Below are 22,036 nucleotides of genomic sequence, written 5' to 3' on the forward strand. Positions count from 1 at the left end.
CTCCCCCACTGCAACTTGAGACCATTACTTCTCGTTCTGTCATCTGCTACCATTGAGAACAGTCTAGAGCCATCCTCTTTGGAACCCCCTTTCAGGTAGTTGAAAGCAGCTATCAAATCCCCCCTCATTCTTCAGTTCTGCAGGCTAAACAATCCCAGCTCCCTCAGCCTCTCCTCATAAGTCATGTGTTCTAGACCCCTAATAATTTTTGTTGCCCTTCGCTGGACTCTCTCCAATTTATCCACATCCTTCTTGTAGTGTGGGGCCCAAAACTGGACACAGTACTCCAGATGAGGCCTCACCAATGTCGAATAGAGGGGAACGATCACGTCCCTCGATCTGCTCGCTATGCCCCTACTTATACATCCCAAAATGCCATTGGCCTTCTTGGCAACAAGGGCACACTGATGACTCATATCCAGCTTCTCGTCCACTGTCACCCCTAGGTTCTTTTGAACCTCCAAGTTCCATGCCTGAATGAATCTTTCACTGTTCCCTTCACAAATGTTATGGGGGGTACAGCATGCGGATATAACTGTGGGGATGTTGTCATCGGTCAGGTCCAGCTTCCCATACAGACAGCGCCAGTGGCCCTTTAAACAGCCAAAAGCACACTCCACCCTAGTTATTCTGCACTGACTCAGCCTGTTGTTGAACTGCTCCTTGCTGTGTAGGGTTTCATGAGACACAGCATTAAAGGGTAAGCGGGGTCTCCAACGATCACAATGGGCATTTTGAGTTCCCCTACGGTGATCTTCTGGTCTGGGAAAAAAGTCCCGGCTTGCAGTTTCCTGAACAGGCCAGTGTTCCAAAAGATGCGTGCATCATGCACCTTTCCAGGCCAGCCTGCGCTAATGTCAATGAAGCGCCCACGGTGATCCACAAGCGTCTGGAGAACCATGGAGAAATACCCCTTCCGATTAACGTACTCAGAGGCTAGATGGGGTGGTGCCATAATTGGAATATGCATCCCATCTATCGCCCCTCCACAGTTAGGGAAACCCATTGTGCAAAGCCAGCCACAATGTCATGCACGTTACCCAGAGTCACGGTTCTTCTGAGCAGTATGTGATTAATGGCCCTGCAAACTTGCATCAACACGATTCCAACGGTCGACTTTCCCACTCCAAACTCGTTAGCGACTGATCGGTAGCTGTCTGGAGTTGCCAGCTTCCAGATTGCAATAGGTGCTTCTCCACCAGCAGGGCAGCTCTCAATCTCATGTCCTTGCGCCACAGGTTGGGGGTGAGCTCAGCACACAGTCCCATGGAAGTGGCTTATCCTCATCTGAAAGTTCTACAGCCACTGCTCGTCATCCCAGACTTGCATGACAATGTGAACCCACCACTCAGTGCTTGTTTCCCAAGCCCAAAAGCGGCGTTCCACGGTGGTGAGCATGTCCGTGAATGCCACAAGCAATCTCATGTCATATGCGTTACGCGAGTCAACATCATCGTTGGACTCCTCACTGTCAGTTTGTAGCTTAAGGAGTAACTCAACTGCCAAACGTGACGTGTTGGTGAGACTCATCAGCATACTCCTCAGCAGTTCGGGCTCCATTCCCGCAGACCGAAAGGGAAGACAGAGTGTGCAGTACAAAAAATGTTGAAAGATGGCGCCAAATGTGGTCGGAAGCACAGGGATTGCTGGGATGTGAAGCGATGCATCATGGGGCATTGGGACAGGACCCAGAATGCCCTGCCCCCCCTGCCCCGTTTCCACAAGCCACAGTGCCAGAATGGGAAGAGGTGCTCTGTGGGATAGCTGCCCATAATGCACCACTCCCAACACCGCTGCAAGTGCTGCAAATGTGGTCAAGCCAGTGCGCTTGTTCCTGTCAGCGTGGACACACTGCAGCACTTTCCCTACTGCGTTCTCCGAAGGCAGGTTTAACTTCCAGCCGTCTACATCTGCAAGTGTAGCCATGCCCTGTGTAAGATCAAAAGCTTGTCTCTCTCACCAGCAGAAGTTGATCCAATAAAAGATCCTACTTCTCCCACTTTGTGTCTCTAAATTCAGCTGACACATCCATGAAAGATGGACAGGAAGTGTTTCAAAATGCACTGCAGTATACACAGCTAGAGTCTATCTATCTTACTATCGCACTCTAGCACCAACCTCCTTTAGTCAAATCCGTTACGGGGGGAGTTATTTGTATATAATTCTGTCTTTGTCAGGAGAACTTAGAGCCAAATTCACATCAGTGGGCACAGCCAAGTCAATGGAAGTTACACAAGGATTGGATTTGACCTACGACCTTGAAACTAATGAGCCAGGTCCCATGCAACATGTGAGCAAGAGGTGGGGTTATTTTGGGGTGGGTGTTGGAGACAACCAATGAGAGCAGTAGGGGAGAGCATGACTAGAATTGTTATGTTTTTCATAACAGTAGTTCCCCCCAATAGGAGTGAGGTGGAGTTTGCTGATAAAGCACAGAAATAAACGCTGAAACACAGCACTGGGAGAGTGTACACAGCTTGGAGAAAGGAACAGGAACATAACAGCTGGAGGGGAAGAAGGACAATAGGGCGTAGACTTCAAAATGTAAGTGTCTTGTCCAGTTTTGCATCCACTTTCTAACAGCAGGTGCCCATTGAATGGCATGGCCAGGCTGCTCTCCCTCCCCACTGTTGCTATAGGAAACCCTCTGTGACAGTCCCCAGTGTTTTTCTTCTCTCCCTGACCCCATAGTGAGTGCTGTGAGAGAACAGCCAGCCCATGTGAGATAGCAGCAGCGGGATGGCGTATGTAGATGGGGCAGACGTGCCTTAAAGCTGGAGAAGAAGTGGAATCCTCAGGGGAAGAAAAAAGTTCCTAATCTCCAATCTAATGGGCAAAGGGAAAGTCATATAAATCAATAACAGAGGGAAACCCAGCTAAAGTTTACTGTAGATCTAACTGTAGAGCTGCAACTAACTATAAATGCTGGTGCTATTGTTCCCATTTGGAGAACTGTCTGTAAATGCCAGGACTATTGCATGTTGGAACATACTCTTTTGTCCTGTGGTCCACTGTCTCATTATGCTTAGTCATGCTCTGTTCTTTGCATTTCATAAGCAATGTTTGCTGTAAGTAGTACACAAAGGTTCCACTTATATTCAGGAATTAACAGCATTGGCCAGAATGTTAGACCATGTGATGAGTTTTGGGGGCAGGAGGGATGGTGAAGTCAGTGCTAGGGGGAGAGACGCTTTCTACTCCAGTGTCCAAGAGAAGTGGGAGCATGAGAGAGAATTCCTTAAATAATCAGAAATGACTAAGTGCTTTTCATCAAAGAGCAGTGAGAAAAGCAGTGCTGAAACCTGGGAGAGATGGCAGAGATACAGCGTCACTGCCACTGAATCAGGAATAGACAGGGGTTAAACCCCCAAATACACTGTCAGGTCTGACCCTGGGCTGATTGTATCTGCTTCTGACACATCTTTGGAGTCTGTCACTCTTTTCTTATGCCTTGGTAACCTGTATCATTTATTGTGCTATAGAAGTGTGTGTGTATTACAGTTGGATCTTCTTGAATGGCCCCTTTGATAAGCAGCCTGCCTGCAGAACTGAGATGATCCCACTGCATCTGTTTACGGGCAGGGCGTAGATATCGTGCCTGGCATTCCCTGCAGCTAAGTCACAGGAGTTTACAGATGCATCTTGAGGTTTACGGGCATCAGTGTCTTGCGGTGTGGCTCTCTGATGCTTGCATGCTAGTTCCCTCCTCTGTTGTGACTGCTTAAAGCAGCTGCTCTTAATTTAGTAGAAGCTTTTAAATGTTTGAGTGCTCTGTATACTGCTTATTTGAAGGGTAATATGTGAAATCAATATGAATAATTTCCTTTTCTACAGCATCTTTCACCCTGAAGGCTCCCAGAGGGCTTTACAAACTAATATACAAATTATGTGGGCTCAGTGCAGCCACCTCTGAGGTGGAACATAGCAGCTGATTATCAGCACACAGCAATGCTACAGAACAATTTAGGACAGGAAGTATAAATAAATGCCATCTCTGTTTAAAGCTAGAGGGGAAATTTAGGGATGGAAAATTAATCAAGAGAGAAATTGACTAGGTCAAAGGGGTTAGAGTTCCAATTCTTGCAAAAGTGCCCATGATCTTTGAGACAATAAACTGATCTTATTTATATTTGCAAAGTGCCATGTAAACGAGTATAATATACTACGTAAAATACTATAAGGCAGGGGTCAGCAACCTTTCAGAAGTGGTGTGTCGAGTCTTCATTTATTCACTCTAATTTAAGGTTTCATGTGCCAGTAATAATAATCCATGTGATCCATGCTGAGCTGCCCCCACCTTGGCCGTCTGCACCCCTCAGTGCCCCAGGCTAGGGCCAGAGGGCTACAGCTGGGAGTGGCTACAGAGCCCTGGGCCAGCGGCCAGGACCCCAGGTTGGCAGCAGAGCCCTCCGCACGGTTGGCGGGGACCCGGAGCCAGCAGTGGGCTGAGCAGGGCCAGCGGCCGGAACCCCAGATGGCAGGGGGCCAGCGGCCAGTCGCCCAGGCCAGCAGCAGAGACCCCAGACCGGCCAGGACCCAGGGCTGGCAGCAGGCTGAGCGGGGCTGGCAGACAGAACCCCAGGCCAGCAGCGGAGCCCCCAGGAACGGTGGCCAGGACCCGGGCAGTGTGAGTGCCGCCTGTGCCATAGGTTGCTTACCCTGCTATAAGGCATGATACAAAAGATTTCTAATAAATAACTACTTATGGGTTCTTTACTGACTACGAATGATCCAGGTCCGCAGTACTTTGTCTCATCTGAAATATACGACTGTCAGTCAGCAGCACAATATACAGTCGAACCTCAGAGTTACGAACACCTTGGGAATGGAGGTTGTTCGTAACTCTGAATAAAGCATTATGGCTGTAAATTTTTGAAAGAACAGCTGAACATTGACTTTGAAACTTTACTATGCAGAAAAAAAATGCTGCTTTTAACCATCTTAATGAAACAAGCACAGAAAATTTCCTTACTTTGTAAAATCTTCCTTTTTTAAACTTTCCCTTTATTTTGTTTAGTAGCTTATGTTTAACATAGTAATTTACCATATTTATCTTTTTTTTTTTTTTGGTCTGTGCTGCTACCTGATTGAATACTTCTGCTTCCAAATGAGTTGTATGGTTGACCAGTCAGTTCGTAACTCTGGTGTTCGTGACTCTGAGGTTCTACTGTATTGGTTTGAGCCTCTGAGAATCAAGATGATTGCCTAATTGGCACATTATTTGTCTTAGTCTCCACCAATGTGTTCCTTTTTGGGGAATTTACTCTATCAGAGGGCAGAGCTCTGTAGAATATGGTGTCGTGTGGTATTGCCAATGCTAAGCATTCAAATTATGAGCAAGCCCCTTAAAAATCATGAGATCTTTTTTTAAAAAGCATTGTTTTTCTTTGTTCTTTGTTCATGTTTCAGGGCTTCAGATGGCCACCAGCAGGGGTCAGGATGGGATTCCACTACCTCCACCCCAAAGCATTCTAGGTTTTTGTTTTGGTCTCCTTCTTCTGAAGCATCAGAGACTGCCCTGACTGGAAATGGGACACTGGATGGGGAGGCCAGGGCTCTGAGGTAGCACTGAGCATTCTCTCTCCGGTGCTTGACTGGCTACTTCTTGCTCACATGCTCAGGGTCTAGGCATATGTGGAGTGGGGAAGAAATTTTCCCTCAGGTCAAATTGGCAGTGATCTGGTCAGGGAGGGTGGAGAGTTTTGCCTTACACTGCAGTGTGTGGGTGTGGGTCACTTGCCAGGATTATCTGGGTGTAGCTCAGTTAATCATTTCTCTGCCATGGGTACTGGTGCATCTCGGTCCCTCCTGTTCTCCACCTGTGGCACATATCATTCTAGTCTCCTGTGGGCTGTAATACTTCGGTCTCATTCCAGTTGTTGGGTTTGGTGTGTGGGTGCTGAGTGGTGATGGTGGCCTGTGATAAACAAGAGGTCAGACTACATGATCTGATGGTCCCTTCTAGCCTTCAACTCTGACTTTTTCTGTTTTTTGAGACTTCCAGAGTTCATGTTTTCAAGATTTTCTCTGCCTAGGGCTAGAAACTCCCGTTAAAATATTGTTGAGATTCTCACATGACTCCAGGAGCCGGAGCTTTAAGAAAAACACAAGAGTTCGCAACACTATCGTGTGGACTTTACTCCTCTTGATTTCTTGTGATCTAGAACATAAACCTCACTCCCAGGTGGAGGTCTAATGTTTTGTCTCCAGACCTCATCTTCAATGAGAGGTTGAAAAGGCAGAGGTTTCCTCTTGACAGACATCATCTTTTTAATATTACAAATCAGCTGGGAGGAAAATACCTTACTTTTAATGAACCAGTATGATGATGGAACGTGGGAGCTCTCCCCTTTGGGCTTTCACAGTGAATGGACATCTGGAACACGTGCCCAAAGAAGGGCTGGTTTGGGTGGGTCGAATAGGAAAAGAGAATTTGGGGGGGTGGCGTGTCATGGAGGTATTCCTGTGTAGCACCCCACTCCTCAATGGGTGTGGATCATACATGGGCAGGTTTTGATAGCTGGCAGCAATGTGGAGAGAGGTCAAGAAGGCTGCACATTCCTTCCTTATATTTCCCAAGCCGAGTCAGCATTCGCCAGCATGCAGTAGCTGAACTGATGTAGTACACCGTTGACCTTGTCTTGCTGGCTAAGTTCGATGAGTCATGGCAACTGATGGTCGATCTGGTCAGGCCAGAGGCAGTGTGCATTGGTGTGGTTATTAATCCAGATAAAACTAAATCCCTGGCCATTACCATCGAGCAGCCTCCAGCTCCAGAGTACAACCATTAACCTATCCGGACCAGACATCAAGCAGGTGGCGATTGTCAAATATTTGGGTAACATTATCAACAGTGTTGGGAATGCTTGAAATGCCATGTTTCACACTCTTCAGCAGCCTCCCTGGGGATGTCTTGATGTCACACTTGCTATGCAGCTGCCATTCTATAGAACCACGCTTATGCCAACTCTGCTGTACGGAAGAGAAACGTGGGCACTGAGGAAGGCTGAAGAACTCCAGAATGATGATTTTCATTCTTGACGGTTCCATCAACTGCTTCGTATCAAGTAGCAGGACAAGATCAGAAATGAGGATATTCTAAGCTGAATGCAGCCACTGCCTCCACCAGCATGAGTTTGGTTTGGGATATTTCTTGGTACAGAGGTATTATTAGAATGGTAAATCAATTCATTCTAAAGCATGTTTACTGAGGAACGATGCGACACAGCAGGTAATCACATGGGAGCCAAATCTTTGGTGGCACAATAAGATTGCCAGTGATTCATAGACACTAAATATACAGCTAGACCACCTTAAACACCTTGCCAGAGATCAATTTGGGTGGTGCTCAGTTTGCAAGGGGGCCATGTCCCTGAGGGATTTGCCATCATGATGATGAGTACCTGAGTTGCTTGGAGATTTGCCTCGTGCCAGAATTTCTGGCTCCACGTGGATCTCCTTCAATATGTGGCTTTCCAGTAGGCAGCCACCTTAGTTTCACCGATGGGGAAAGCGATGAGCATGGGGTAATCCCTGAGGCACCAGTGCAGCTACCCAGCCTGGTGTCAGAGTCGCAGGTTCATCTGCCCAATAGTTCCTTCTGGGCTGAGAGGATTTCAAAGACATGGACAAAACACAGTGGGGTAACCCAACCGGCTAGCTGTAAAAAACAGGGACACTCCCAGATTTCAGGGAAAGTCATCCTATTTTGTGGCCTAAATGGACAGCACCCATCAGGCGAGGGAGAAAAGGTGGAGGAGTTTCAATGTATGTAAGAGAGCAGTATGATTGCTCAGAGCTCCAGTACAAAACTGGAGAAAAGCCTGTTGAGAGTCTTTGGGTTAAGTTTAGAGGTGAGAGCAACAAGGATGATGTCATGATGTCATCTGCTATAGACCACCAGACCAGGAGGATGAGGTAGACGAGGCTTTTTCAGACAACTAACAGAAGTTTCCAGATCACAGGCCTTGGTTTTCATGGGGGATGTCAATCATCCTGATGTCATCTGGGAGAGCAATACAGCAGTGCACAGACAATCCAGAAAGTTTTTGGAGAGTGTTGGGGACAACTTCCTGGTGCAAGTGCTGGAGGAACTAACTAGGGGCCGTGCTCCTCTTGACCTGCTGCTCACAAACAGGAAAGAATTGGTAGGGGAAGTAGAAGTGGGTAGCAACTTGGGCAGCAGTGATCATGAGATGGTCAAGTTCAGGATCCTGACAGAAGGAAGAAAGGAGATTAGTAGAATACGGATGCTGGACTTCAGAAAAGCAGACTTTGACTCCCTCAGGAAACTGATGGGCAGAATCCCCTAGGAGGCTAATATGAGAGGGAAAGGAGTCCAGGAGAGCTGGCTGTATTTTAAAGAAGCCTTATTGAGGACGCAGGAACAAACCATCCTGATGTGTAGAAAGAATAGCAAATATGGCAGGCGACCAGCTTGGCTTAACAGAAATCTTCGGTGAGCTTAAACACAAGAAGCTTACAAGTAGTGGAAACATGGACAGATGACTAGGGAGCAGTTAAAAATATTGCTCAGGCATGCCGGGCTGTAATCAGGAAGGCCAAAGCACAATTGGAGTTGCAGCTAGCAAGGGATGTGAAGGGTAACAAGAAGGGTTTCTACTGGTATGTTAGCAGCAAGAAGGTGGTCAGGGAAAGTGTGGGAGCCTCACTGAATGATGTGGAAAAAGCTGAAGTACTCGTTGTTGGTTTTTTTTGCCTTGGTCTTCACAGACAAGGTCAGCTCCCAGACTGCTGCACTGGGCAGCTCAGTATGGGGAGGAGATGAGCAGCCCTCAGTGGTGAAAGAACAGGTTAAGGACTATTTAGAAAAGCTGGACATGCACAAGTCCATGGGGCCAGATTCCATGCGTCTGAGGGTTCTGAGGGAGTTGGCTGATGTGATTGCAAAGCCATTGGCCATTATCTCTGAATACTCAAGGCGGTCAGGGGAGGTCCTGGATAACTGGAAAAAGGCTAATGTAGTACCCATCTTTAAAAAAGGGAAGAAGGAGAATCCAGGGAACTACAGACCGGGTCAGCCTCACCTCAGTCCCTGGAAAAATCATGGAGCAGGTCCTCAAGGAATCCATTTTGAAGCACCTGGAGGTGATCAGGAACAGTCAACATGGATTCACCAAGGGCAAGTAATGCCTGATCAACCTGATTGCTTTCTATGATGAGATAACTGGCTCTGTGGATATGGGGAAAGCGGTGGATGGTGATATACTTCGACTTTAGCAAAGCTTTTGATACGGTCTCCCACAATATTCTTGCCAGCAAGTTAAAGAAGTATGGATTGGATGAATGGACTGTAAGGTGGATAGAAAGCGGGCTAGATAGTCGGGCTCAACAGGTAGTGATCAAGGGCTCAGTGTCTAGTTGGCAGCCGATATCAAGTGGAGTGCCCCAAGGGTCGGTCCTGGGGCTGGTTTTGTTCAACATCTTCATTAATGATCTGGATGATGGGATGGATTTCACCCTCAGCAAGTTCATGGATGACACTAAGCTGGGGGAGAGGTAGATACACTGGAGGGTAGGGATAGGGTCCAGATTGACCCAGACAAATTGGAGGATTGGGCCAAAAGAAATCTGATGAGGTTCAACAAGAACAAGTGCAGAGTCCTGCACTCAGGATGGAAGAATCCTATGCACCGCTACAGGCTGGGAACTGACTGGGTAAGCGGCAGTTCTGCAGAAAAGGACTTGGGGATTACAGTGGACGAGAAGCTGGATATGAGTCAACAGTGTGTCCTTGTTGCCAAGAAGGCTAACAATATATTGGGCTTCATTAGTAGGAGCATTGCCAGCAGATTGAGGGGAGTGATTATTCCACTCATTCTGCACTTGTGAGGCCACATCTGGAGTATTGCATCCAGTTCTCCCCCCACTCCCCACCCCCACACAGAAAGGATGTGGACAAATTGGAGAGAGTCCAGCGGAGGACAACAAAAATGATTAGGGGACTGGGGCACATAACTTACGAAGACAGGCTGCGGGAACTGGGCTTATTTAGTCTGCAGAAGAGAAGAGTGAGGGGGGATTTGATAGCAGCCTTCAACTACTTAAAGGGGAGTTCCAAAGAGGATGGAGCTAGGATGGAGCTCAGTGGTGGCAGATGACAGAAGAAGAAGCAATGGTCTCAAGTTGCAGTGGGGGAGGTCTAGACTGGATATTAGGAAAAAATACTTAACCAGGAGGGTGCTGAAGCACTGGAATGGGTTACCTAAGGAGGTGGTGGAATCTCCATCCTTAGAGGTTTTTAAGGCCTGGCTTGGCAAAACCCTGACTGGGATAATTTAATTGGGGTTGGTCCTGCTTTGAGCAGGGGATTGGACTAGATGACCTCCTGAGGTCTCTTCCAACTCTAATCTTCTATGATCTCTCTGTTCCTCCTCCACTCTTGGTGGAAGTGCTCACTCTAGTGGCAGTGCTAAAAGGCTAGAGATTTTGTGCAGGCCTGAGAAAACTAACTCTAGAAGCCTGAGATTAGGCAAGAAATCTTGATCCCTTGCACTGGGGGTTACTCAGTGCCAATTAACTGTTTTCTTTCAGCTCAGGAGAGATGATCAAGTCCTTCAAACAGAGATTTTTGTCGCTGGAGCTGCAGTCACCCAGGTGGAGCTCAGCAGAGATCACGGTAAATGCTAGTTGCTGGGGAGATCTCTATATCAGAAGCTGAGGGGTATTGTTTTTGATGGGTAGATCTTGCAGAAATAAACTAATTAGTGCTGTCAGCGAAGAAGCCATGCAAGAAGGAAACTGCAATGAACATCTGGAGCTATAGGACAGTAGCCATATATCTTCGACCTACACTAGAAAAGGTTCATGGGTGCAGCTGTCCTTGCAAATCCTCCAGTGTAAACGCAGCTCACATAGACAAGAGAGTGCTTTTGCCAGTGCAGCTTTTGTTCCTGTAACTGGGTGAGGAGGGGGGGATTGGGCTGAAGCCAATGCCGGGGGGTGGGGGGGGGAGCGCTGTGATGGTTTGGCAACTGGGGGGTGCCTTGTTAGGGGCATGTGACTTGTTGGGGGAAAGGGTGTGGGAGTGTGTGGCTGCTGAGATGGGCCTGCGAGGGGCACACTCCCAGGGAGGTGATTTTGCAGGAAGATGGGGGCTGATTGGGACATTTCACTGACCTGGAAATAAAAGCCACACCTTCACTAAGCCTTGTAACCTTATTCTGTCTCAGGTGCAAGATTACGAGCTGCGTCACTATGAGACGGCCAAATGGGCTAGCACAGTAATTAAAGGAAAGATGCAGAAGGAGGCATTGTGCCAGGGCTTCTGGAAACTCTTCTACTACATTCAGGGGAAGAATGAGAAAGGTATGAAGTCACCCAGATTTGGAACAGTCATTGGGAAACCCCTGGACCCAGCTGTCTAATTGTGGGCAGGGCACAAAGGAGACTGAGCTGGGAACAGCAAAGGTTCGGGTAGCTTTGGGGGATAGGAAGTACACTAGAAATGTCAGCGATGCTTTCTTGGTGTGGGTGAGTTAATGCATCCGTATTTTTCTTGCCTGCAAAGGGGTGTCCTTTGGGGCTGTTTCCCCTCATCCAGGGTGAGCTGCCCTATGCCTGGTGGGGGAGGAAGGGGAACCTCAGAATGGGGGAGAAGAGATGGAAGAGACAGAGTGTCTCTGTTCCTCCAGGGGTGTGTGGGATGGGAGGTGGGGAAGATCAGGGGCTGCGTGGAGGAAATGGAGATGCTTACTAGGGAAGTATTCACAGGCAATAGGGAGAAGCATTGATGGCTGAGAGCATCATGATGGGTACTTGCATACCATGGGAATGGGCAGCAGTATGAATCCCTGAGCCAAACCTGGTGAAAGGGCTTGTGGCAGGAGTAGTCCCTGCTGCACTGGGGAGATGGTGCTGCAGGAACACTGCTGCCTCTGCCCCGAGTATTGAAGCCCCTCTTTGACATTGTCCCCAGTGGCTGCAGGTCCCAAGGTAGCATTCACCCTCTGCCTCTGCTTGCGGCTGGTGCAAGACAGGACCTTTCTTATCCTCATTCTTCCAGAGATGAAGATTGAGATGACTGTGCCGGTGACGTGCCTGGTGAAATCTGGTTGCACAGACTTCAAGGTCTCATTCTTTGTGCCATTCGAGCACCAAGAGTCCCCCCCCACAGCCCCAGACGTCTTCATTGAGGAGCGGAAGGGAGAGGCCATCTTTGTCAGGTAGCATTCTCCTGTCTCTTCTTTGGGAGAGGAGACTGATTAAAGCATAAACAGGGCGCTGGTGCCTGCAGTTTCACCCTTTGCTGTTCAATACCATGTCTGGGAAAGAGAAACCCTCCAGAGAGCACCCCGTTCCTCACTCCCTTCATTTGTGAAGCTCAAAAGCTGTCTCTTTCACCAACAGAAGTGGTGAAAATAAACAGCTAGCACTGTATGTCCAGGCAACTCTCTGCAACATGCCAGCTGGGGCCGTTATATATACACATAGATGTGCCTGGTCACACCATCACACGCTGGATGAATCCCCCTGACCGTAGTTACACATGACCCTTAGCTACAGCACATGAAGCCAGATCTCAAACACCTCACGGTTTGGGAGTGTCTGGATTCAGGCTGCTGATTCAGCTTATTTTAAAGATGAAGCCCCTCCATGAAATTCAGCTCCAGGTCTGGTTTTGGATCTGCCCTTGCTGTGGCTCTGGAGTTCTGGTTTGAGCTACTAGGAGCCAGCTGAACATTTCAGAATTCGGATCCTCCCCTGCTAAAGCTTGGAGTATTTGGATTGGGGGGTTTGGTTTGGGCTCATCTCTAACTACAAGGTTTGCATTGTTAAAACTCCAACACAGTGTTACAAACCAGAGCCCCTCTCTCCACTGTCCTCCCCCAGGTCCTTTGGTGGGTTTGCCTCTCCAGAGAAATATGCTGAGGAAGCCCAGGCACTGGCAAGAATCCTAAAGAATGCAGGTCAGCCATTCCATGAAGACTTCTATTACACTGCTGGCTATGACAGTCCCTTCAAGCTCTTCAATAGGCACAATGAAGTGTGGTATTTCAAGAAGTAATACTGGAGTATTGGATGAAGCCAGACCTTACTTGTGCCTTTTGCTTCCATGATTTTGTATGTACTGAAGAGACTCTTTAGTCATAGATTTGTGTATGTGCTAACCACTGTAAAGAGACCTCCCCATTCCATTTTACCTAGGACTATAGACCAGACACTGGCTTCAAAAACCTCAAATTTGTGTGCTCCTTATGCAGAAGGCTGCTTTTGTTTTGAAATGTTAGTCTGTTCAGACCTGCTGCTCTCTCAGAGGTAGCAGGTGTCTCCCCAAATCCATTGAACATAGGGAATAGCTGTGATGTGAAGTGTACAATTTGTGACAGTGATTTAGGAGCTTCTGAAAAATTGTACCCAAAACAAAAAGGTAGAAAAATCCCCTAAAGATGACTGCTGCTGCTCCAACTGCTACTGTGTCTGAAGGTGATGCTATGGTGGAGGACAAAGGCTACTGCCTTGTCAATTAGGTTTCATGACACTTGTGTCCAAGTGTAGTCACTGTTGTGGATGCTTGTTTTATCCTGTCCTCAGCAGTGGGACACCCGTTTTTGGAACTGTCTGATAACAGGGTTTAACAATTGCTATTTTCAGAGCAATGACCCAGGCAGGTGGATACACACTGGAGGAAGCTACTGGTGCTAGCATTAAATATACCAGTTTGTGCCACCTGTTTGTCTTCAGGTGGAAGATATTAACCATTTGCACAACAGGTGTTTTTCATTTACACTGAGTATGGTATTAATCACTCTAGATGAGGAACTACTGAGATTTGCAAGTGCCAAATCTTTCATTTACACCCTAGTCTCCTAATGACCTTTTCTCTTTATAAAATACTATGTGTACCTCTGTTGTTAACTGCTGTACTTTAACAGGGAGAATGGCTTTTGTAGAGTGACTTATCCTGTGCAATGATATTTAGGAGCAAAAAATAAATGTCTTCTGCTCCTGTGCTGTTTTATATGTGGTTTGACACATGGTGTCAAACCACTGGAACAATTTTTATAGTGGGGGTGGCGAGACACATTGAACCAAATAGTAAACCCTATGTGATGGAAACGACTTCAAGTCGGGAGCTGTGGCAGCACCTATGCCTCACAAAGCTCTGTTGAAGATCTGCTGCATCTCTTTCGGAGCTGCTTGTAGAGCTTCACCCTGGCCTGTCAATTTGCAGCAGCCAGGGGCCTTGGCTAGAGACCGGATCAATATTATAGTAGCAGCTAGAGTTCCTAGAACAGGGCTCTATGGTGCTAGATACTGTACACAGGTCTGTGCCAAGGAGTGCATCAACCCAGTCAGTTTGTTCACACTAAGTATAATCAGTTCAAGTTTTGTTTTAGGCCACAGGCACTCTTAAGCAGTAGATCCAAATCAGGCTATCACTAAGGGAGGGCTGTGAACAAATCACCTCTTGTTCATGGCTATCCCCCTCCCTGTAGTAGCAGCGCTAGTGAGAGGACACTAGCAGCACGCACATTTGCCAATTGCAGCAAAGAGGTGGAAGCAGCTGGATGTGGAATGTAACTCAAGTTACCCAAATAGCACATACTACTGAAGTGAGTCAAGCCCATCTTATTTTTAAGCTCATTTCCTTTTCAGATTTTTTCCTCCTTCTGTACTGAAAGTGCTGTACTAACTGGTATAGGTTGTTTACATTCACATCAGTTCCAGACTGATAGCAGGGAGTCTACAGGGTTAGACCTAAAACAGTTTTAAGTTCAGGGTGCATTCTATTTTAAAGAAAACCTGCATTGAGGCTTTGAACTCATACATAATACACTGAACTACTCCAGACTAGTCATTTCTGATGAGTTTATTTTAGCACATTTTTTAGACAGCTGTTATTTTACTGCTAAAGTCTACTTAGTGCTGGTTAAAAACCACATATGGCAAAAAAGTTCAGGTTCAGAGCAGGTCTAGTTTCTTAATTGGATATTTAAGAAGAGACTCAAGTGTGTGTGTCAATGTTGCCCTACTTGTAACATCCTTCTGCGAGACATTCTGAACTTAAATCTTTTCTGCACAAATTTGTAGAGGACTCTTCATCCAGAAGATGTCACCTATTGTGGCAAGGGTAGAACACAGCAAGGATCCTGGCACTGCTGCATCCACCCTTTCAACATGCTTGCAAGCCCCTTAAATGGTCCTGGTAGGCTCCGAGTGCAGGCAGGACTGTGGCACAAGGTCTCCAGGCCAAACTTTTAGTCTAAATGGGGTGGCAGAGAGACTGCTTCCCTTCAGCTTGACACACCCACTGCTGCAGGATTGACTCCGGCCCCTCCATGGCTATGCCCAAGCACCTCAGAAGCAAGGGCACTATCTTCTGGGGGCAAAACTTAAGACATCAGAATGTGTATCCAGAGACTCCTTATGCTGCAAGGAGAGACAAAAAACTGTTATAGGGTGAAGCACCGAACTCTAAAGCACAAGAGATTTATTGACAGGAACAGATCAGACCTTAGATTTTCCATCACTCATCAGAGAGAGAGTTCAAGCTAAGGCTGTAATCATCATCTCTCCATTCCAGCAAAGGGATCAAAGCAGCATTTCACTGTTAAGTGTTGAAGCAATGCAAGTAAAGTGATACCCACCTTTCTGGTTCCTCAACTGTCCATTCAAATCAATCTTGCTCCCTAAAGAGAGGGAAGGAAAATGGACATTAATTAAAAATTCTCCCATCAGTAGCACCACCTCAGCAAGAGTGGAATAGAAATAGTTTACACCACTGGAACTCATTTGGCAGAATCAAATTTAATCAGTGGTTACAAGTGCCCTTTCCCATCTGCATTTTAGAACCTGCACTGTAAAAATGCAAGTGCAACAGACCTTAACTGCTAGCAGACAACTGGATCTTAGTTTTGCAAAGGAACCTTCCTGAGCAAAGCCAGATGTATTTTTATATCATTTCACAGCATTTGACTGGACCTACAAGGCTCAACACCAGGATAGGTCCTTTATAAAAGGTTCACCCCACAGAGGTTCTGCAGGCCAAGCCATTGCCCCTGATTATAGAATTCTGCCTTCAACCCATGGGCAAGTTATGCTTCAGGTGGACATACTAATTGCCCCCGAGGAGCAGGTAACATGGAACAAGAAGTGCTGTTTTCATGTAGCCACTGAAGACCACAAGAGCCCTTTAATGTCAGGATTCAGGTGTAGCCAGATACATCAGATAGAGACAAAGCTGTGTTTAATCACTGTGTATTCTGCTGAACTATGTTATCATTGTATCAGCTTAATAGCACTTTCATTCACTGGGGTGTTTAGTTTCAGGCTGTTATCCCTCTACTGTTACATCTCCCAAAAAGTGGGAGCATGAAGTTAGTGACAGACTAAGATGTGCTTGCTTTAAAGCAGTGCTTTGATTCAGAGTTACTCCAAGGTAGAATGTGACTAAAATGGGCTTCTAAGCTTTGTCTGACTGCAGTGACCAGACTGCATTACTGTCACCAGCAGAAGAGGCCCAATCCTGCTCCCATTAGCTTTAATGGAAGCAAGACAGATACTGTCCTTCTAAGGTCAGCCATGGAAGTCGAGCTGTTTTCTAATAATGATTCTGCATAAAGAACTAATTGACCATTTCTGCTGGTGTGAGAGTCAGAATTCTCCTGACATCCCCACTGGTGAACAGGAACTGCAGGATTAACACAAGGAAGAGTGTCATGGGAGCTGGCAGATATGGTCAAATATATGCCAAGCAGATCTGTCTCAGCACTAGGTTTCAGTAACTCCTCACTAAACTGCATTGGAGTCAGACAGTCCAATGGACCCTCAAGAAGAGATTCCAAAAATCTAAGCCTGAGTCACCTTGATCTTTAAAATAAGCTCCCAGTACTCTGCTTTATCCTTACCTCTCAGGCAGGCAGTGGGCCGATTGCTTCATAAAATGTTTGACCAGCTTTACTCTGTAACATAATAATTCAGTTTTTACCAACAGGTTCTGGTTGGTAGAATCTGATTTTTAGTAGAGACAGCTTGAAGTTCTGTACTGTTTCAGCATAAGACTCCTCCTCATTCTCTTTCAGAGAGATTCCCATTGTTTACAACAAAATCATCATTAACAGTACACACACACGTCAGCATTTCACCAATATACTTTATAGTCAGCAGAGGAACAGTTTTCTTCAATGCTGCTGGAGCTAAACAATACACTCTCACCCTCAGTACAGAGGGCTGAAAGTCACACTGCAGCACCAACCTGCCACTGAGACAGCTAGCATATAAAAACAAATTTTAGGTCAAACCATATAGCAGAGATGGAGAAATGATGTTGGGTTGGGTGTGACTTATTCAGGGATGTCTCTGCTTTTTACAATTGGTGATGAACTAGCAGTGAGGTTGGTCAATTGTAAGAGTGGAGGTTTCATAAAACTGAAGTGGAAGAGGAGTCTTAGAATATCATTTTCATAATTGACATGTCAGATAAATGCAACAGCCAACTTACCATATCAAGTCATGTCTGGTAATTCTTGTGTGGTCATTTTTAGTCATGAGACTAGAAGGAAGTTTCACCTCTTTATACTTTTACATTACAGACGTCCATAAGCAGCAAAGCCTCAGCCCTACATTCTCAGAAACATCTACAGTCCACTATGGCTTTGGGTCTGTGCAGAGAGCTGCGTGGCTTTAGCATTTACATAACAGCCATACTAGGTCAGACTAAAGGTCCATCTAACCTCAGGGTTTTCAAATAGGGTGGGATCATGAGGTTATTACATGAGAGGTTGTGAGCTGTCAGCCTCCACCCCCAAACCCTGCTTTGCCTCCAGCTTTTATAATCATGTTAAATATTTTAACATGTGTTTTCAACTTGTAAGGGGGGATCGCACTCAGAGGCTGTGTGTGAAAGGGGTCACCAATTCAAAAGTTAGAGAACCACTGATCTAGCCCAATATCTGGTTTTCTGACAGTGGCCAATGGCAGGTGCTTCAGAGGGAATGAACAGAACAGATAATCAAGTGATCCATTGGCTGCCACCCATTCCCAGCTCTGGACAGTTGCCAGAACCCAACTCTAAAGCAGAGCAGCTCATAATGCCTGCAAACAGTTCAGTCAATGCACATATCTAGCATAGTGTGTGCTTCCACTGGCAGCCAGAGATCTAGAGCTAAGAATCTACTCCAAGTTCAAGTGAAGAGTTACCTCAGCAAAGTGATCCTTTTTCCAGGTGTGCGCTCCAGTTCTGGAGGGGGGGGGAAATTCATTATGTTACATGTCATTCTTTGCTCCACCTGCAGACATACTACTAGTTTCAAAGCCTCAGAGTGAAGTTTTCAGAAACCTGTTCTGTCCACTACTCTTATAATCTAAGTCATCACAGGCTTCAATTCTAGCCCCAAGCCAAGCGTCACTGTTTGTTCAGTTGTAAAGGAAAGCAAGAGGGAAGGGAACCTATATCATACAGCTTCAGGGGAGGCATCCTAGTAGATTTTAATCTGGATTCCAAGTGCTGTGCTTCGACTCAGTCTGAAGGAGTCACATCACTGTGGTCCAGTGGCTAGGGCCCAGGAGCCCAAGGTTCTGCACAGATGTGTACTATGCAGTTTTAGTCATTTCATCCCTGAAAGTGTGTAAACATTCACCCCATGAAATACCCTATTGCAAGAGTTGCCATCACCATTTTGCACAGAGTGGCCCAAAGTGCTATTGTAGGAATTTAAGCTTTTTGAAAGCTACTCCCATGTTGCTTCTATGGTACAAGTGTTAAAGGGGGTGCAGGAGGTGTATTCAAAACAGAAGAATGTTTAGGAGCATCTCAAGATGGGTAAGTCCCACCATACAAGCCTATTAACATCTTTTGTGAGTGCTCTGTGTTGGCCCCCCTCTGCTCTCATTTAAGTTAATGGGAGTTTTTCCCCCACTGACTATAGTGGGAACAGTGCTGGGCTAAAATTGAGTGTTTTTGAAAGCCCTAGTATCTTGGAACAAGGGCTTGCTCCTTAATTGTTTAGAGGCACACCTACCACAAATCTCTACATGCTTGATAGTGGTAGAGTTTGACAACAGTACATGTCTGTTTCTAGTTTTAAACTCTGGTCCTACAGTATTTAAGTGAAGCCACTGAGCTTCATACAAGCATAACAATGAAAGGTTGGTTCCATCATACAATGCTGTTACTTTGACAGGATTAAAACCCAGCTGGTTTTTTCACATATAACCCACAAAGGAACAGAGTAAGACACAAACCTCTCACTTGAAATGCTGTCCTGATCATCTGTCATCTTCTAATATTAATGCCTATGGGGGGGAAGAAAGTTGTTTAAAGTGTACTATAACATGAGTTAGTAACCCAAACTAGGTAGACTATAAATTTCCTCTCGATCTACAGTGTGGAAGACTAGCAGAAGTGACCAAGTGAAGTATGAACCAGCTTTTTAAAAGCTTGGTTAATTTAATCATTTAAGGGTGTGAATAGATCATTCCTTGGCCCATCCTAAGCAGTAGAGGTTTCAGACCCTGTCATCTGAGAGATGTTCATCCAGACATAAGTGTCATTGAAATGGGTAACCTTTAGAGCAAAAGTTAAAGAATTCTAACAGTTGAGAAGCCACAACACACTCCATGTATTCCATACATTTTTAAAATCCCCTCAACTCCAAGCTTCAGTGGGCCAGTCTAAGTTTACAGGACACTCCCTTTCCCATTTCTAACTTTGACAGAGCAAGAATGTAACCTCAGAATAAATGGAACGGAAAGGAGTAATATCACGGACATTCATTTGGCAGAATCTAATTTCATCACTGGTTACAACAATGCTCCTACTAGCTGCAAGTTAACAACTGATTGGTCCAAACAAAAATACATACTCACCAAGTTTATTCAAGACAGGGCCAGGACCTAACAAGCAGAAGCGAGAGCATTAGTTTCTTTTTGACAGCTCTCCATGAGTAAAAAGGAAGCAATTCTGCATAAAGTAAAATAGTGTCTTTAGTTCTGTATTATTTCATTTACAGGGTCTTTCAGTAATAAAGTAGTCCACATACTGTTTTCAGGTCAGACATTTCTCAACATCATAAACCCTGTAGGAGACAGCTGCTATGTGGATTAGCCTACAACATTCCACGATTCCCTAGAACACAAAAGTCTTCAAAATCCACTGTAGCGGTTTATCCACAGGTATCAAACAAAGCATTAAGTCTCTGGTGAAGCACTCTTGGTTTATCCTTAAGTGAGCCCTGCAGGCTAGCAGTACCTGAAATCTCGTGGCAGAAAAAGGAAAAGGACAAACCAGGAAACCTCACAGGAATTCTACTTTAAGAACTTTAGTATGACTTCCACCATACTGCATGAGACCCTTAGATGCCAGCATCTGGTCACCAGACTGTAGCAGGAAACCGAACAATTTATTACATTAGGTCAATAGCCAAGTTAAAACCAAAGCAAAACTAAGCAGACTGATTACTTACCACTGCTAATAGCAGCACTCCGTACATCCAAGTCATCCCAGTCCTGGAATGAAGCAGAGTGTCAGGACAACCCAGAGACAATCAACCACGAAACAGGAAAATCCAAGCCAGATGCCCGAAGTCAGATAGAGCTAATTACAGACCTTCATGATTGCGTCAGTCTATTTGCACCTCATCATACAGGCTGCTTGCATGGACTGGGCAACAATCGGTTTTTAACTAAAATCTGTGTGGTGAGGATAGGCCATGGTGGAGTAGCAGATGAGAAACAGTTCTCATGCCAATGGGAGCTGTACATGTTTGCTACGTGGGCTAAGTTGTTAGTGTCGGGCTCTTTGCCAGCTCTCCTCCCATCCTTCTATTTTAGGATGTGATGTGCAACTAACACCCAGCATTGATATTTCTAGCTACTTCAACAGATTTTATAGCTAGAACCTCATTATTTTAGAGGCATACTCTAGACCCATCCCTTTCCCATCTCTAGTTACTCTGTTATTCCCATGAAGTTAAAAATATAGTACTTACAGGATACCCAAGCACCCCTTGGAAGCCTGCAAGAGAAAGCTGGTATTAGCTGGGGCTCATAATAAGTTTATATAGTATTTAATTATACAACTGTATCAGAGTTTAGTCAATTTTATCCTCATTAGGATCAGAGACCTGATTCATCATCATCTACAGTACAGAGACAGCCTGTTTTCCATTACACATGACATCCTCTCTAATGTAGGAGATGGGTACTCGCCTAAGAATCCTGCACCAATCCTAGGAGACCCTCAAGGAACTATTTTACTGCCCCCTTCCTGGATAGGTCTCCTCATTGATGAGGTTAACTCAGGTGCTAGACCCAACTGCTGATCTCCTATGTTGGCTTAAACTAGGTGCAAGCAGCCAAACTACAAAGCTGTATCTTGAGTTACTGGTTCACACTGGTGCTGCATTTGTGTGTTGCTAGGACTTTTGGGTGCATATCCCCATGGCTATGATTTGTTCACAGTGAGTTGTTGGAGAACTTGTCTGTCCTGAGCACTTAGGGTGGAAGTTATGGGAAGGCACTGGATGGTTATCAGCACTCAGCTGGTTTAGCCAAATCTTGACTGCAAAGCAAGGAGATAAGCAGCACTCAGGGCATTAGGGTATACCCTCGGACAGGACAGGCCAGCTAGCTTGAGTGTAAAGTACCACTCAGACCACAGGGCTGTATGTGAACAGGAAGCGTCTTACTCAGGTGTGGCCCCTAAATTAACTCTGCAGTGAAGACAACAAGCCTGGAGGTCTAGATTACATCAGCCCACCACCCAAATAAAGATGGACAGGGCTCCCTCTGGAGCAAACCCTAACTTAACAGCTTCTTGCATCTGTCAGAGTCTTCCTCTGCAACTCTTGTCTCTGTTAGAGCTGCCTCTTAGTCTTATGGACAAAGATTTTAAAAACAGACAGTTCCCACAATTAGTCAATAGTAAGTTAACTTCAAATGTTACAGCAGGATAAAATGGCTAGGGCTTGGGAAAGAAGTACTCTGCACTTACCCTAATTAAACCTAGTTGCCAGATTAAAATACTGATGTGGCCATTTCCCCTAAAGCTACGCCTGCTGCATTTTAAAGGAGA

At 45.8% G+C, this 22,036-nt stretch overlaps 1 protein-coding gene and 5 non-coding genes across 8 annotated transcripts; 1 reads left to right on the forward strand and 5 right to left on the reverse strand.

Annotated features, from left to right (window-relative positions):
* Nucleotides 1–2,298: 2,298 nt before the first annotated feature.
* LOC140915876 (heme-binding protein 2-like) lies at nt 2,299–17,472 on the forward strand. 3 transcript variants are annotated; one of them, XM_073356412.1, is made up of 6 exons: nt 2,299–2,544; nt 5,410–5,562; nt 10,555–10,639; nt 11,193–11,328; nt 12,026–12,185; nt 12,853–17,472. In XM_073356412.1, coding segments are annotated over exons 1-6 (711 nt in total). In that variant the 5' UTR covers nt 2,299–2,542; the 3' UTR covers nt 13,028–17,472. The 3 variants fall into 3 exon arrangements, with proteins under 3 accessions (XP_073212513.1, XP_073212514.1, XP_073212515.1); XM_073356413.1 differs by lacking the exon at nt 5,410–5,562 and having other exon boundaries at nt 2,308–2,544; XM_073356414.1 differs by lacking the exons at nt 2,299–2,544; nt 5,410–5,562 and adding an exon at nt 2,572–4,627.
* Nucleotides 17,007–17,086, reverse strand: LOC140916684 (small nucleolar RNA SNORD79). Its single transcript, XR_012160598.1, has one exon. It is a non-coding gene; the product is annotated as a small nucleolar RNA SNORD79 (small nucleolar RNA).
* Nucleotides 17,473–18,275: 803 nt separating the features above from the next.
* Nucleotides 18,276–18,343, reverse strand: LOC140916652 (small nucleolar RNA SNORD75). The gene has a single exon (XR_012160570.1). It is a non-coding gene; the product is annotated as a small nucleolar RNA SNORD75 (small nucleolar RNA).
* Nucleotides 18,344–19,690: 1,347 nt separating this feature from the next.
* Nucleotides 19,691–19,766, reverse strand: LOC140916695 (small nucleolar RNA SNORD47). Its single transcript, XR_012160608.1, has one exon. It is a non-coding gene; the product is annotated as a small nucleolar RNA SNORD47 (small nucleolar RNA).
* A 209-nt stretch (nt 19,767–19,975) lies between these two features.
* Nucleotides 19,976–20,036, reverse strand: LOC140916649 (small nucleolar RNA SNORD78). Its single transcript, XR_012160567.1, has one exon. It is a non-coding gene; the product is annotated as a small nucleolar RNA SNORD78 (small nucleolar RNA).
* Nucleotides 20,037–20,545: 509 nt separating this feature from the next.
* On the reverse strand, nt 20,546–20,610 carry LOC140916697 (small nucleolar RNA SNORD44). Its single transcript, XR_012160610.1, has one exon. It is a non-coding gene; the product is annotated as a small nucleolar RNA SNORD44 (small nucleolar RNA).
* Nucleotides 20,611–22,036: the final 1,426 nt, after the last annotated feature.

The sequence above is a fragment of the Lepidochelys kempii genome, chromosome 8 (assembly GCF_965140265.1).
Source record: "Lepidochelys kempii isolate rLepKem1 chromosome 8, rLepKem1.hap2, whole genome shotgun sequence".
Taxonomy (NCBI): Eukaryota; Metazoa; Chordata; order Testudines; family Cheloniidae; genus Lepidochelys; species Lepidochelys kempii.

Coding starts and splice junctions, on each gene's coding strand:
- LOC140915876 (XM_073356412.1), top strand. Junction 5,563..10,554: donor GGGGAGGCCAGGGCTCTGAG/GTAGCACTGAGC, acceptor GTTTTCTTTCAG/CTCAGGAGAGATGATCAAGT. Junction 10,640..11,192: donor GGAGCTCAGCAGAGATCACG/GTAAATGCTAGT, acceptor ATTCTGTCTCAG/GTGCAAGATTACGAGCTGCG.